The sequence below is a fragment of the Salvelinus sp. IW2-2015 genome, linkage group LG10 (assembly GCF_002910315.2).
Source record: "Salvelinus sp. IW2-2015 linkage group LG10, ASM291031v2, whole genome shotgun sequence".
NCBI classification, from domain to species: Eukaryota; Metazoa; Chordata; class Actinopteri; order Salmoniformes; family Salmonidae; genus Salvelinus; species Salvelinus sp. IW2-2015.
In genome coordinates, this window is record NC_036850.1 from 5,621,525 (window position 1) to 5,638,534 (window position 17,010).

The 17,010-nt window shown below is 43.3% G+C and overlaps 2 protein-coding genes across 2 annotated transcripts in view; both read right to left on the reverse strand.

Annotated features, from left to right (window-relative positions):
• LOC111969195 (DNA damage-binding protein 1) overlaps positions 1–11,952 on the reverse strand; it is a 64,130-nt gene extending 52,178 nt beyond the window's left edge. The window contains exons 1-9 of the mRNA XM_023995144.2: positions 11,804–11,952; positions 10,702–10,850; positions 10,305–10,421; positions 9,927–10,148; positions 9,505–9,619; positions 9,166–9,263; positions 8,826–8,984; positions 8,262–8,345; positions 3,911–4,130 (exon numbers count right to left, since the gene is read on the reverse strand). Coding sequence (XP_023850912.1) covers positions 3,911–4,130; positions 8,262–8,345; positions 8,826–8,984; positions 9,166–9,263; positions 9,505–9,619; positions 9,927–10,148; positions 10,305–10,421; positions 10,702–10,850; positions 11,804–11,864 — 1,225 coding nt within the window. The 5' untranslated portion in view covers positions 11,865–11,952. The remainder of the gene's footprint in view (positions 1–3,910; positions 4,131–8,261; positions 8,346–8,825; positions 8,985–9,165; positions 9,264–9,504; positions 9,620–9,926; positions 10,149–10,304; positions 10,422–10,701; positions 10,851–11,803) is intronic.
• Positions 11,953–13,597: 1,645 nt separating this feature from the next.
• On the reverse strand, positions 13,598–16,531 carry LOC111969556 (transmembrane protein 138-like). The gene is made up of 4 exons (XM_023995733.2): positions 15,973–16,531; positions 15,539–15,710; positions 14,541–14,616; positions 13,598–14,169 (listed from the first exon to the last, which is right to left on the reverse strand). The coding sequence occupies exons 1-4, from the start codon at positions 16,164–16,166 to the stop codon at positions 14,051–14,053; spliced, it is 561 nt and encodes a 186-aa protein (XP_023851501.1). The 5' UTR covers positions 16,167–16,531; the 3' UTR covers positions 13,598–14,050.
• Between the last annotated feature and the right edge of the window lie 479 nt (positions 16,532–17,010).

The following is a 17,010-nucleotide window of genomic DNA, read 5'->3' on the forward strand; positions in this document are numbered from 1 at the left end:
AAAATGGCATGGGGTGGCTAAATACAATATAGCAAGTAACACTGGGGAATGGTAGATTTGCAGTGGAGAATGTGGGCAAGATAGAGATAGAAATAATGGGGTGGCAAAGGAGCAGAATAAATAAATAAATAACAGTAGAAGAGGTTAGTCTGTTTGGTGCTAAATTATAGAATTCTCTCTTGAAGTATCAAGGGACAGTGCTCCGACTCGAGGTTTATATAGTGCATTTAATCTTACCCGATTGGAAATAACTCAATGACGTGAGGAATGCCGCGGAACATGTGGATGGTAGATTAGCATCTCTTGTGTGTTTGAGTAGGCGTAGGTTGTATGAAGGGGGAGGATGTGAAAGAGAAGGAGTTTGCTTCTAATTTAGCCAAACATACTTAGCTGTTTTTTTATTTCCCTTTGCACCTTATTTTTATTTCTATCTTTCTTGGCATTCTTCCACTGCAAATCTACCACATTCCAGTGTTTTACTTGCTATATTGTATTTACTTTGCCACATGGATTTTTTTTGCCTTAACCTCCCTTATCACCTCATTTGCTCCACATTGTATATAGACTTTTTTTTCTACTGTATTATTGACTGTATATTTGTTTTACTCCATGTGTAACTCTGTGTTGTTGTATGTGTCGAACTGCTTTGCTTTATCTTGGCCAGGTCGCAATTGTAAATGAGACTTGTTCTCACTTGCCTACCTGGTTAAATAAAGGTGAAATAAAAAACGACATATATGAGCATACGAATGTATAAGGGCAGGCTGTGCCGATGATCTCATTTCAAGATGGTTGCTGCTACTAAATCCGGTTAGAGTTGTGAAGCATTAACAAAATAACACAGGGAATACGTTGATTCACACCGAAAGCTGGGACTCCACAGATCACGAGGATGTCTTTTTTTGTCTGCCTGTGACCTACGTTATTGATCACCAGCCCCGAGAGACAAATATATTGATTTTACACAACGTTTTAACCTAACAGCAAACATCTTACAAGATAAGCTTCGATTTGGCCTGTGTTTGAGCTATAGCTACTTGGGGGGTGTGACATTAATCCTTAGGTTGGTAGGAACAATGTAGCCTATTGCCAATGGTATCTGATGATGAATGACTTAATGGCAACATCGAATGTCCGAGTGACTATCTTTGTTTAAGAAAAATATGATAAACACTTGGATATCCTCTGTATGTCCTTGACACACCACAATGTTTAAGAGAGTTGCTGTTCTAGAAATGTAGTTTTCTATAGTGAACAATGCTTTTGGGCACATCCAGTGTGCCAAAACAGTACAATTACACATTCGGACACTTGTACCCTTGATACACATAACATCACACAATGTTTGAGTGAGGTTGATATGGTAGCAATTGTGTTTTTATACTTACAAATAGCAGTTAGGGATTGCAATATATAATAGCACAGGAATTATCTCATTTACAGATGTGCCACTTTGGAGAGGTTTAGGGACACTTGGAAATGTCCGTGACACACACTGACACACTTACTAAGATATCTGCCATTTCTCATTAGGTCTTCAATCCATTTTCTTCTGATATTGTTCACATGTTGTGGAAGCCATGTGATGTTATTCCAGCTCTGGGCATCAATAATTCACTAATAGCTTGTCAATGAAAGATTAGTTTCAATATTATTTTTATTTTATTTTGTGTGTGCTTGATCTTGTGTATTCTGAACTATGTAACTCATATCTTCTAATAATTTCCTCATCTCCCATATGTCTTTTTCCCAAATACACAAGTTTTGGCACGTCAGAATCATGTAATTAACAATGAATAGCAGTTACTTTTGGGTATGTCGATTTATGCGGAAATCTACATTTTCCATCATTAAGAGGCTAGCCTGTTATGCTAGCGAAGACAATAACCGTTTAGCTAGTAGCTAGCTAACACGCAAGCTAAATCATGGCTCTGAGTCTGGCTGGCACTGTCAGGAGTATGGGATAATGTTAGTTACAGCATGGTGAGAGAATTAAATTCTTCAACGTCATGCTAGCTAGCAACATTAGGAAACCAGCTGCAGTCACATATTGGCTACCTAGCAACATGATCATTTTCTGCAGGCAGGGGAAATGCAATTTGAGCTAACCACCAAGGCCAGCCCAACTGGGTTGACTTCAAAGTGCCAATGGAAATGGGGCTTCAGTGGGATTTTTCCCATATTGTTTGCATCTGTCTAATCTTTGCCGTTTATGATTGTCGTTTTTTTTTTTTTCTCGGCCTCTTACTCGTGAACACGCTGATGAGACGCAATTAGTTTACTTGGGCAATCAATGAGGCCCGATAGAGAACAAAACCTTTAAGAAACTAATCTACAGCATTTCTAGTTCAGGGTCTGTTCACTAGGCTAAATGGAAGAAACAGACTAAAACGGGAGGGATTGGCCAATACAGTAGCCATTTCTTGTTTTCTGTTGAAAAATTACTTTTTGAAACATTTTCTACGGTTGCCTGTCTCCCGTTTGCCAGGGCTGGAGGGGAGCAACGATTGCTGGTCCTGTTTTTTCGTCGGCCAACAAGGTGAGACAACAGTGGTGGCTTATAGAATAGGTTTGCGCCTCGTGTTGAAACAATGTGAATATGCGTGTGACCCGGGAGAATAGACAGACAAAACAAAAAGTATTTAATTTCGAGTGTCAGACATTGTTTGACATGGATTGATTTTTTATACAATTATAACAATAGAAGTTTACAAAGGTTGACATGATCAAATGCATGAAGAAGCTGTTGGTCGCTAAATCCGGCGAATATTAGGAGATGAAAAATCGGGCAGCTGGATCTTGTCTGAGCGGTTGACTGTGAATGTCCTCACTTACTATTACACTTAAACTGATTCACTAAGATCTTCCCACTATAGTGCTGTCTGGTCAGAACATGTTGGGGTCCATACTGAACACTTGGTCACCACCACGAGCAAACGCAGAGACAGCTGTTCTAAAAGGGGAAACAATACAACATTAGAAGATACTAAAATAATATACATATGCAATATAACAATAAGCAGATGAGCAAACTGTGGCATATATAAACATATGAATGAATTCAATAGGATAGCATCTAGACATCTTAAAGAATATACTTGGCCAGAGAGGTAGAAGGCCTAAGGCATGGAGCGTCATGGCTGGCCTGGCTTGGATCTTAATTTAGGGCTACTGCGCATGTGCTGGGGACAGAAAGAGCATTCTGGAAACTTCTAGAATCCTTGGATAGGAGGCTAGCTAGCTAGCTTAATTCCAACCTTGCTTACCATGGCATTGGCTATTAGCTAGCTAGCTAACCAAGCAAACCAGACGACAGGTTTGATATGATGTAGCTAACGAACATTAAATACAACCTGGTCAGCTAAAATTCCTGCTAGCACATGTTAGCTAGTTTCAACTGATTTGCAAGCTAATGCTTTAGGTAGCTGGCATTCTAGGGCTGACTGTTCTCCTAAAAGTTTGTGTGGTGCAAAAATGAATGAAGGATCCAGCTATGGTGGTAACTCGTGTCATGTCTGACTACTGCATGTCCATGTGCTAGCTGACAGCAACAAGCCCAGACAAGCTAGCTAAATATTGAGTCAGCATCCAGCAGTGATCAGCTTGGTGGTTGTATAGTAACGGCGTCACCAGCCCGGATTCTAATTGAGCAGGCACCAGTTGTGAAACTGGGCTGCGCTGGCCTGGGTTTCCCTCCACCCAGCTTGAATTTGAGAATTCCATTCAAGCCAGCTCGAATTTGGCCCTAATTTATCAGAGGTAGAGGAACTACCATATATTGCTTATACCAATTCAACTCCTTCAGATCTTCAACTGTCCAGGGGGATAAGGGCTACGGGTTGATTGGGTATTTGTCCAGAGAGCAGCGCCCCCCCCCCCCCTCAGAGGGCCCAGAAGCCCTCCTACTGACCTTTGATCCCTGGCAGGTCGATGCTGGCGTGCTCRTGGATCCCGATACCATTCCGGATGATCCTGAGGGAGCCCTCCTTGAACGCTCCAGAGCAGGTGACCAGCTGGCCCTGTCCCTGTCTCTCCAGGTCCACCACACACATGTCCACGATGGGCCCCAGGTTGGTGAAGGTCTCCATCACCGCCACGTACGACCCTGAGTCGTTACTGTCCACATTGAGCTGGAGGGGAATAATCATTTCCATTACAAGCCATAACAATAATGTGACAACTCCAGATAAATAAAAAGTGGACTTTGACCATACTTATTTTTCTTTGAAACAAAGGGGATGATGTCCACCACKCAGTACAGAAAAAAATAGTGATGCTTGCTTATCCTTTCTTACACTCTTGAATTTCAAAACTGGTTTGGATCTGTAGCCGTTTTGTATTAAGCTGGGCATTTTTAATGTTATTTATTTAACCAGGTAGGGTAGTTGAGAACAAGTTTCTCATTTCACAGATCCAACCTGGCCAAGGATAAAGCAAAGCAGTGCGAGCAAAGAACAACACAGAGTTTTAGCATGGAATGAACAACGTAAGTCAATGAACGGAATAGAGAAAATCTGTATACAGTGTGTGGCAAATGAAGTAAGGAGGTAAGGGCAATAAATAGGCCATAATGGCGAAGTAAATTATAATTTTAGCAATTAAACACTGGGAGTGATAGATGTGCAGATGAAGGATGTGTAAGTAGAAATACTGGTGTGCAAAAGGCAGAAAAAAAAATAACAATATATGGGGATGAGGTAGGTAGTTGGTTGGATGGGCTATTTTACGATGGGCTGTGTAAGGCTGCAGTGATCGGTAAGCTGTCTGACAGCTGATGGCTTAAAGTTAGTGAGGGAGATATGAGTCTCCAATAGAGGTGCGACCGATTATCGGAATGGACGATTAATTAGGGCGATTTCAAGTTTCCATAACAATCGGAAAATCGGTATTTTTTGTACAGCCGACTTGGCCGAATTGTGAAAAAGATAGTTTACAGGACCGTTAATTAACTAGGCAAAGTCAGTTAAGAAGACATTCTATTGTTTCACTGAGGCCTAGGTGGGTTAACTGGTGGGTTAACTGCCTTGTTCAGGGGCAGAACGACTGATTTTTAACCTTGTCAGATCCGGGATTCGGATCTTGCACCTCCGGTTTTACTAGGTCCAGAGCGCTCTAACCACCTGCTTACATTGCACTCCATGAGGAGGCCTGCGTGGCAGGCTGACCTGTGTTACGTGAGGGCAGCAAGAAGCCAAGGTAAGTTGGCTAGTAAGCATTAAATTTATAAAAACAATCAACCTTACATAATACTAGTTAACTACACATGGTTGAGTGAATATTACTAGTTTATCTAGCGTGGTCCTGTGTTGGCAAATAGATCGAATGCGTGCCTGTTAATTTCTCACAGCCTACTTCGCCAAACGGGGTGATGATATAGCACTGTCGTTGCACAAACTAACCATAAACATCAAGTGCCTTTCTTATAAAAATCAATACACAAGTATATATTTTAAACCTGCATATTTAGTTATATTGCCTGCTAACATGAATATTTCTTTAAACTAGGTGAATGTGTCACTTCTTGCGTTCGTGCAAGCAGTCAGGGTATAGTTGTCAGTTTGGGCTCACCATGGCGTCGTTGCGGATACTGTGTGAAGTCTCATTTATTCCTTAACAAAGTACTGTAATTAATTCTTGCCAGACATTTCGATTTATGGATCATAGACTATGAATGTTGTAGCATATGTAGAAGCAATAGTTTTTAGATCTTAGGGATGACAACGTCGTTAGATAAAGATACGGACGGTTCGTAATTTCACGTGAAAAGAATATAACGTTTTGGGTTTGCTAAATGTAGTTTCTGGATTCGGATCCAAATGATTATATCTGACAAAGGCTCGTATTTCTGTGTGTTAATATGTTTATCTAAGTCCTAATGATTGTATTTGTAGAGTATCTGCTGAGCAGGTGTAGGCAGGCAGCACGCTCGTAAGCATTTAATTCCCTAACACACTGATGTCTGCATTGCTGCTGTCTTAGCAGTCTCGTTGCAATGCCTATAAAAATTGAGCTGTTTTATGACTTCAAGCCCTATCAACTCCCGGAGATTAGGTCGTGTAACCGAGTGTGAAATGGCTAGCTAGTTAGCGGGTGGCGTGCGCTTAATAGCGTTTCAATCGGTGACGTCACTCGCTCCGAGTGGACGATAGGTAGCGATGCTTGAGGGTGGCTGTTGTCGATGTGTTTCCTGGTTCGAGCCCGGTAGTGGCGAGGAGGGGGATGGAAGCTATACTGTTACACAGGCAATACTAAATTACCTATAAGAATATCCCAATAGTCAAAGGGTATATGAAATACAATGGTAACGAGAGAAATAGTCCTATAATAACTACAACCTAAAACTTTCTAACCTGGGAATATTGAAGACTCAAGTTAAAAAGGAACCACCAGCTTTCATATGTTCTCATGTTCTGAGCAAGGAACTTAAACGTTAGCTTTTTTACATGGCACACTATTGCAGTTTTACTTTCTTCTCCATCACTTTGCTTTTTGGCTTATTTTAAACCCAAATTGAACATGTTTAATTATTTTATTTGAGGCTATAATTGATTTTATTGATGTATTATATTAAGTTAAAATAAGTGTTCTTCAGTATTGTTGTAATTGTCATTATTACAAATTATTTAAAAAAACATTTAAATCGGTCCGATTATCGGTATCGGCTTTTTGTGTCGTCTACAATAATCCGGTATCGTGTTGAAAATCAAATTAATCGGTCGAGCCTCGTAGTCTCCAACTTCAGTGATTTTTGCAATTCGTTCCAGTCATTGGCAGCAGAGAGCTGGAATTAAAGGCGGCAGCAGAGAGCTGGAATTAAAGGGCGGCCAAAGAGTGTTGGCTTTGGGGATGACCAGTGAAATTATTACCTGCTGGAGCGCGTGCTACAGGTGGGTGTTGCTATGAATGAGCAGTGAGCTGAGATAAGGCGGCGCTTAACCTAGCAAAGACTTATAGATGACCTGGAGCCAGTGGGTTTGGTGGCGACGATATGTAGCGAGGACCAGCCAACGAGAGCATACAGGTCGCAGTGGTGGGTAGTATATGGGGCTTTGGTGAAAAAACGGATGGCACTGTGATAGCAAATTGGATGCAGTCTGAGTAGAGTGTTGGAGACCATTTTGTAAATGACATCGCCGAAGTCAAGGATCGGTAGGATAGTCAGTTTTACGAGGGTATGTTTGGCAGCATGAGTGAAGGAGGCTTTATTGCGTAATAGGAAGCCGAATCTAGATTTAAGATTGGAGATGCTTAATGTGAGTCTGGAAGGAGAGTTTAAAGACTAGCCAGACACCTCGGTATTTATAGTTGTCGACATATTCTATGTCAGAACCATCCAGAGTAGTGATGCTAGTCAGGCGGGCGGGTAGCGATCGGTTGAAGAGCATGCATTTTGTTTTACTTGTATTTAAGAGCAGTTGGAGGCCACAGAAGGAGTGTTGTGTGGCATTGAAGCTCATTTGGAGGTTAGTTAACACAGTGTCCAAAGAAAGACCAGATGTGTACAGAATGGTGTCGACTACGTAGAGGTGGATCAAATAATCACCAGCAGCAAGAGCGACATCATTGATATATACAGAGAAAAGAGTTGGCCCGAGAATTGAACCCTGTGGCACCCTCATAAAGACTACCAGAGGTCCGGACAACAGGACCTCTGATTTGACACACTGAACTCTATCAGAGAAGTAGTTGGTGAACCAGGCGAGGCAGTCATTTGAGAAACCAAGGCTGTTGAGTCTGCCAATAAGAATGCGGTGATTGACAGAGTCGAAAGCATTGGCCAGGTCAATGAAGACGGCTACACAGTACTGTCTTTATCAATGGCGGTTATGATATCGTTTAGGACCTTGAGCGTGGCTGAGGTGCACCCGTGACCAGCTCGGAAACCAGATTGCCTAGTGGAGAAAGTACGGTGGGATTCGAAATGGTGATCAGTGATCTTTTTGTTAACTTGGCTTTCGAAGACTTTAGAAAAGGCAGGATGAATATAGGTCTATAACAGTTTGGGTCTAGAGTGTCTCCCCCTTTGAAGAGGGGGATGACCGCGGCCGCTTTGAATCATCCCCTTTGTTGTCTGCAAGTGCTATAGTACACTCTACCATACTCAAAAAGCACCTTGTAAAAACAGTTTTCTGGAGCTGTACAATTTTTACCCATTGGGGCACACAATTGTTTTCTTCTCATTTATGTTTTATTGTTAAAACCAACACTTTACGGGGGTTACATTCATCGAGGTGTTTCCTTTATGACCGGTCCAGCCTTACCTTGACCAACTGAGAGTCGCCCAGTCTGGAACCCACAAACACCACACCGTTGTCCAGGTAGGTCAAGCACTCTGCAATGGACGTCTGCATGGGAGGGAGGGAGGGAGGGAGGGAGGGGGGGAGGGAGGGAGGGACACAGACATTACTCTTGAGCCCATCTCATATGTCATCAACTTACAAAAAGTGCCCGGTGTACACTACCACATTTTTTACACACTCAAGGATAATTCTGCCATTGAGACTCAATTGTGTAATGCAGAGGTTGAATGTCAAATAGGAAAGAAGCAGAGAAAATGGAGAGTTCAAGAGACATCATTGAAAGCAAGATATGAGATGACAGAGCCAGATAAAAAGAACAAGAGATCATAGGGAAACAGAAAAAGCAAGAGAGACATCAGAAAGAACAAGAGAAGGCTTTATATGGAGAGAAGGACAGATAAAAAGAACAAAAGACAGAGACGTTGAGAAGAAATGAGACAGACCACAAAAAAAGAGAAAACAACCAGAAACACAGAGCCAGGGAGACAGACCACGAGAAAGAGACAGAAGGCCTACAACACGTACCTCTCCAAGCAGCTCGACGCGGAGGTCCTTGAGCACCACGGCCCCGTCCATCAGCTCCTCCTTCTCCAGCAGCAGCATAAACAGGCGGCCCTCCATGTCYCCCAGCAGGTAGCGCGAGCCGTTGGGGTCCACACGGTTGTGACAGACAATGGTGCTTTGCTGTTGGGGAAAAGGGAACAGAGGTGGTGGATGAGGGGAGTTTCCCTCTGATCTACGTAAAGTGCTTTGAGCATCTGGAGAAGTGACGTACTCTATATCCAATTCATCATTGCTATGAAGGTGCATGATGTTGGAAAAGAGTTGAAAGACTCTGCATTGTTTTGACTTAGGTTGACCTTACCTTGATGGTGGGAGGTGCGATGGCCAAGTATTTATCCCCRTTGTGGTAAGTGATCGATTCTTGTCCAATGATTATAGCCCCCCCAAATGGTTCTGGGACTAAAACAGAAAGACAAATACATTAACCACCAAGTCAAGCAACCAACAAGGGAGTCGCATTCAAATACGCTAGAAGAGGAAGAAGTAGAAGAGGACCCTTGGGCGCTGCATTTCCAGTGGAAGTGATCTTTAAACACTAATCTAAGAGTTTCGAACATCAGAATAGAGTAAATCTCATGAGGATTGGATCACGGCCCTGATGACCATTGTCTAAACCTGCCTGRACATTATCTTTTCTCACCTGGGATGACCATAGAAGCCTCAGCCTCCACGTTCTCCTGTTTCCACGGCCCCTTGTTGAACTCCTTCTCCCTCAGCGACACCTCGTAGGTCTTTACATGCCGTCCCTGAGGGTCCTACAGCACAARCACACAGATACAATCAGACTGACACTCGCAGATATTCACACAACATTTCTGCTAACTAAAGCACACATTCCCCCTTTCACCAGACAAGCACTACTGTCTCATATACACATCCCCTCTGACCTCTCAAACAGCATGAAATTCCTACTCGTGCATTTTTTYCAACTCCTCCCCAACCACCCCCTCAACATACACCCATATAAATGCATWCACACAACCACTCCAACATTGTACCCCTTTCATCCACCACTTCCTACCTGTCCCTCCCCCACCCWATTTTACCTCCTCCCCTCCCTACCTGATAGATGAAGCAGACTGTGGGCGCCTGACAGCCGTACAGGAAGTGGACGTCGATGACCTGCAGCTCCTCCAGGCGGATGTTGAAGGCCTTGAGTTCTCGGTTCTCCCGGTCCAACGGGATCACCTTGAAKAGGCCGTCGTACAGCCGCAGGCCGATCATGCGGCACTCAGGGTCTACAATGCCGATGATGCCCGTCTCCGAGGGACGCCCGATGCGGTCCTATGCAAAAATAAATAAGTTGGTCAAGTTAAGAGGAGTTTCACGGCATCCTATTGTTTCAGTCCGCAGACTATTCCTGTTGTGGTTATGCAGAACAYACTTTGATCTCCAACAGCTCARAGACACTGGCTATGCTCCTATTTATTTTTCTCCTACCTGCACGTTGCCGTGGGCGCGGGTGATGATGTCGATGCTCTCCCCGTTCTGTTTGTACTCCAGGATGCAGGCGTTGTATTTGGCAGTGAGAACGAACAGCAGGTCCTTGCTTTCGCCCTGSAGTCAAAACAGACAAAAGGTTCCTCTCCAATGAAGCCAGTGAAAACATATGTCCATGTTCAAGTTCAGCATAAGTTTATAACTTGTATGGCAGTTACAGAAAGAAACCAGGGTCTTGTTCAGAAGAGCACACCGTAGTGGAACCTTCTGCAATGTAAAACATAATTCTGTGTTCTTATTGAACAAGTTCAGGTAGTACCTCCCTGTTTCAAAATGTCCTCTCTCTATTGAAATGACTAACATGCACACACAAACATACAGGTAGTAGTAGACTCACCTTTGGCCTGAAGAGCTCCATGACGGCGATCTTGCCGTACATGCCCACCTCTTTGACAGGCCGGAGCCCTTCCGCTGTGACCACATAGATCTCCAGGCGTGTGTTTTTAGCTATGAGCAGATTCAGGTCCTCCGCAGAGGTGAAGTGGCCTGGAGAAGAGAGGGTGGTCTAGTCAGTCGGACTAACTTTTTCTAATAGTTAAATGAGTAGTTCTTGGGAGTGCTTTCCGTATGACTAGCAGATCTCGTTCCTGTATTTTGAAAAGGCACATTTCTGGAGTTCAAGTATTTGTTTTTCTATCTACTAGGAATACAACTGGCATACTTGTCTAGTTAAGCAGACCATTTTTACTCACAAAATATGCACTAAGTTGCACTGTATTATTAGCGTGATTTATTAAATTAATAATATGGGATTTGTTTGTCAGTGTCATAATGCCTTAAATTAAGTTTTGTTTTTAATCACACGTGATTTTAACCTAGAAAGTAATACATTGAATAGTTTGCTAGYTATCACCAATATWTTGGCAATCAAATAAATGCAGGCAGTTAAAGGATAACGTTAGCTAGCTAAGTAAATTGCCCTACATTCGTAACTATGCAGTGTCCCTGATTGTATAATTTGCCAATTTATTATTTAGGTGGACATATTGACTGGCACTGCAGTGGCCTGTCTGCTACCTGTGTAATTTAGTTACAAACCTGTCTAAGACTCTTAGCAAACTGTTAAACAAGAAGCTAATAACAATCCAATTGACTGACGTTAGGTAGCAAACAAATTGACATCAACAAACAGCTGAAGATAGCTAGCGTTGGCTTCAACACATCCTGGCTGAGCAGGAGTACCCACTGACTCGTGCTATCTTGTGTTCACTTGAATGACAATTGATAAATAGCCATATGATATTAGTCGATGCAAACTACATGTCCCATACCGTGGATGGTTATTCAAAATTGCTATTTAATGGACTTGATAGACTTGCTGGCAAAACAATATCAAAGGGGGCCTGCAAGTGCCTGTAGCTTGGCTTCTCGCGCGGGAGCTTAACATTTTAGTGGATGAGGTGCGCGAAGCTAACAAGAAACAAGAACAACACATTTACCGGTGATGCAGGCATTGACTGCCGTCGGTTTCTGCGCTGTTACCACGTAATTATACGACATGGCGTTACAAGACAGAATAARAACACCAGCGAAATTGTATCAGTCCTTCTCAAGTGTTGAAACCATGGATATTAAAATTATTATWAAAAAAAACAAGCGGAAGTGGATTGCTAAAAGCTCTAGATTGATATTTACTTTCACAGCGCCCCATGTGGCTCGGAAGTCGATTTGTCGTTGGTGCGTTTATTTGTATAATACGGTGCACTGTCCATCTGCATTGGACATAAGAGGGTTCCATAACTTCAATTATTTGGCTTACCCCGCTGTAATATGACGTTTTTTCACATCAGTCTTTAAATTGTCAACCTCAGCAGCAGAGAGCCAAGTGACTGAGGAGGACTAGAGATCTTTCAGAGCCATGGCATTGTTGCTCACGGTTGATCAAGCAAAATGCCCCTGTAAGAGACACTTAATCTACTTACTGTATCAATCCAAATCGATAATGGTCAAAGTGGCAGGCATTCTAGTACTGTGTGTGTGTGCACACCCAGTTAGGTTAACATAGGACTGACACCAGAGATGGTAGAGAAAGCGAGACACCTGCCTCAATTATTTGGGGGACGGGCCACTCCRGTCTACTTATTGTTCCCGCCCCACGGATGGGGTGCCAGAAGCGAGACATTTCCCTGGCAAATTTTTTCTAGTCAGGGTGTATGGGGAGAGCGGGGAGAGGACAATAAGTAGACCAGAGCCATTGGTCTCACACGGGAAAGCATACTCACGCGAGAGAGGGAACACCCACTTACACAGAAAGGAACATTGACCATTTTTTCCAATGGTAAACTGCCTGAGTAAGACATCTTGGTTCATCCACCATCCTTGCTGACACCTTCATAAACACATGGCCTGAGGTGACATCACTGCTGTCAAAAACACTGGCCTGTGGACTGTAGGCTAAAGACTAAATCCCTGATTAATCCCAGGTATAAAAATAGATCCCTGTCTGTGGCTTCTTGAAAGCAAGCATGCGTACTGTGTATTGGTGTGTAYTTTTACTGTCGAGCACTATTTATGGGGTGGGTTAGGAGAGATGTGGTGATAAATTGACTGACACATCCAGTTTTACCTTCAGTAATATATAGACTGACGTAGGTCTTTAGTCCCCTATTCTGAGACATATTGTATCTGACCAGCATACATTCTATTCACCCAAATTGTTTTGGGAGATTTTGCATGCATATGACTGTTTAACGGTTTGTCTTTTTCCATCTGTTAATCCAGTGGGTTTACGTCAATGCAATGACTGCATAGGGTCATAAGAAAAAGGTAAGCTCAGTCACAATGCTGAGAGCTTGTGACGTAAATTGATGTGTMACATAAATGTGTGCTTATGCTGAGCGCATGTGTGTGCATACYGAGCACAGACACGGTTTATCAGTGTATGTACTGTCTGGGTTTTGTTTAATACATTTGTACAAAAAGCAGGGAAAAAAGTAAGCATTTTAAAACACATAAAACATTATTGGTTTTTCTTTTCCAGTCATCTTCACAAGAAAATCTGGCACACAAACTCACAAATCATCCCACATGAAAAACAACACATAATAATTACATTGATAGATGACACAGACAAACCTAGTTTCAAAGTGTGAAAAAAATACAACTTGTTGTGTCAATGTCACATCAAACTATGAGTTCCCACATGTTAGCATCAAAGTCATCTTGGTATAACATTCTGTCCATTAATCAAGGCCCTAAACCAGTTTGCCTGTACATCTGGCTTGATCTGTAAAGTGGCTTGCTGTATCCAAGCAGAATCAAATTTTTGACCCTCCTTGTTAAAGTTGTCCCATGTCTGATAGAGCACAGAGGTCTTCCCTCTGGTTTTCCCCTCCATATTAGCTCAGGCCTGTGCACTGAAGCGTCTATTTCAGCTCTGCACGCACTGTAGCAGTGTCTCTCTGTTCCTGTAGCAGTGTCTCTCTGTGTCCTGTAGCAGTTGTCTCTCTGTGTCCTGTAGCAGTGTCTGTCTCCTGGTGTCCTGTAGCAGTGTCTCTCTGTGTCGGTAGCAGTGTCTCTCTGTGTCCTGTAGCAGTGTCTCTCCTGTGTCCTGTAGCAGTGCCTCTCTGTGTCCTGTAGCAGTGCCTCTCTGTGTCCTGTAGCAGTGCCTCTCTGTGTCCGCGGGACGGGAGGGGTTTATTTTGGATCTGTCCATACCAGTTTCATGTCCACACACTGCTCTTTGCTCACTGGCGGGCCCTGGCATTGGCAAAGGCGTCTCTGAGCCAAGGCGAGTCTTCATAGAGCCGAGGGTCACCCAGGTACTCTGTGGTGCGCTTGTAGAAGTAGTAGTACAACACGGACGCTGCACACAAACACACATYACACRCCAATGAAATACTGAAGTCATTTGGTTTTGAAACAGAAAAGACAACAAACAATAAATCCTCTTAACCAATTAGGAGATAAAGGGAATGAAAATCAGACCCATATGGCCCTCAAGGGTCAACTTGGTACCTATCTACTACRCTATATCAATAAACAGTATGAGAGCTGGGTGTGCGTGTGTTTGTGCATGGCTGATGTAGTACTACCCATCTTCAAAACGTATTTGCCATGTAGCACTGATCTCTACCTTATTTGATTYAATGAAGGCAYYCAAGATGGATTGCGTTTCAGGCCTAAAAGRTTTCCTAAAATGCRTTTCAGTAAGTGTGTGATCAAAGACAGCCTCACCTATTCTTTGGAAGACAAAAAGCACTTGGAGACCATCAGTCCACACATAGCGGTTTGATTTTAGCCAGCGTAGATTCTGCAGAGATAGACACAACCCAATACACCATACAGTTTGAGGGATAGCATTCTTTCACTAAAACATATAATAAACCATAATTCGATAGTAAATTACAATACACGTGTAATAAACGATTCTGAGGCCTACAGAAAACGTGGAGCCATTAAGCTCGTCAAGGACTCTGGTCAACTGAGCCACGGACTATTCACTCTATTACCACCTGGCAAGCGGTATCGGAGCATCGGGTCTCAGAACAACAGGCTTTGAGACAGCTACTACCACCAGGCCATCAGACTGCTGAACAGCTAATCCTAGCTGTCTGCCTGCACAGACCTGCACCTTAGAGACTATTTTCACCTCAAAGATGATCTGCACTTTAGAGATTATTTGCACTGATTACCCACACATCCAACCCTTACACAAAAAACATACACACAAACACATCCATAGACACACACACAAGCACCCACTTGACATTTGTACATTTGAGTCATTTAGCAGACACACTTATCCAGAGTGACATACAGTTAGTGATGGTGGGACAATCACATATCTCAGTCATATTTCAATCATAGTAAATACATTTTACCTCAATAAAGTAGCTAATCACAAAGTCGGTGCTAGTAGGGGGGAAGAAAGTCAAGTGCAACACACACAGTCAACGCTGCTGTTCTATTAAATACTATTTATTCCACTGCTAGACCAAGTCCCTCACTGCCCACTTTATATTTGTAAATGCAGTGTAAATACAGTCCATTATTACTATGCATATTATTTCTCTTACTTGTTATTTATGACTTGACTCTTTTTGTTGTTGATATTGACTAATGTACTGCATTGAGGGAGCTAACACACAATCATGTCGCTGCACCTTCCATACCTGCTGTAAACTGTGTATGTGACGAATAAACTTTGATTTTAAGTGACACACACAGCGTACCATGATCCAGGAGTGTAGGGAGATGCTGAGGGTCAGGTAGAGGGCAGAGAGCAGCAGCAGGGCCCTGAAGCGCTCCAGCAGCAAGGACACCAGGCCCACCTGGAACACGTAGGTGTTGAACAGCATCAGCAGAATGATGATCAGGTTAAACAGGATGGCTATGTCCTGGATACTGAGAGAGAGAGAGAGAGAGAGAGAGAGAGAGAGAGAGAGGAGCTTCCATTTAGTTACAGTTACGTTAAACGAATGAAGACACACAAATGAACACGCGCACACACTGTGCTGAGGGACCAGAGTTGAGAAACACTGCTTTTTACATTGTGTCAATTACCCTTTTTCTCCCACCCTTTCTACCTCTTAAATGAAGAAGCTTTAAATAATGAATTGACATCAGAGTCTACCCCCTGGCTTTCCCATCCTTCCCCGCGTCTTACATGAAGAGCACCAGCTGGACGACGGGCGCGGCCCTCAGCAGCTCGCTGAAGGAGTTGACGAACAGGTCAAAGGTCAACAGGCTCAGCTGGATCAGTAGCACCAGGGAGTAGTTGTTGGTCTGCAGCATCTCCGGGCCGAAGGCTGGGCGCCCGGGCTGTGTGTGGCTCCGAGCAGGATCCAAGGTGGCGAACATTCACACACACATGCAGACAGGGWAACATACACACTAACTATACAGACACAGGTGCACACATGCAGAAGTGCCAGSTGCCAGCTGCCGGCTTGAGCCTCTCCACGGCAGCTTGATGTGTCCAATATATCTATTTATGTAGAGCAGATGGCGGTGCAGTGTGTTTGTTGTTCCTAATTAAGGACTATTCCACTGACTGAGGAGCTCGGAGGCCTGCTGTCGGCCAGAGACATTGGAAGAGCTCTCTGAAAATGCTATTGTTAGCTATCAGCATGTTGAAAGTGGAGAGGGTCTTTCCAGCCCAAAAGAATAGTTCCAGCCCACAGTAAAATCGTTGTAGCACACAGTTCCTTATGGCATGGTGTTAGCTTTGAACACCTACAGGCAAAGGCGACAGCCGCTTTCCAATAGGGTGTTCTACCCGCATCACCTTTCTACTGGCTGTAAATCCATTCCCCAGCTATATTCAACAGAGACTCTGTAGTAGAGAAAAACAGAGTGAGCAGAGAGTAAACAATATACAGTGGTAAAAAAATAAATCATCAGTAATACCTTAAACAGCAGAATGAAATTATACAGGTAGAGTTTTTATATATAGTCATACTCTATAGAGAATGGAAATCTATCCTCCTTCCCAGATGTTTTTTGTGGAAATAGTGTGAGAAGAAGACAAGTGAGTGTAGTCAGCTCAGCTATCCCCACTGAGACCGTGTCTKTGCCTCGACCGAGGTTGGGACAAACCTAAACGTGGCGGTGTTCGCCTTAGCAATCTCACTGGAATAAAGACCTCCTCCATTCCTGCCATTATTGAAAGAGATTGTGATACTTCACATCTCAAAATAGGGCT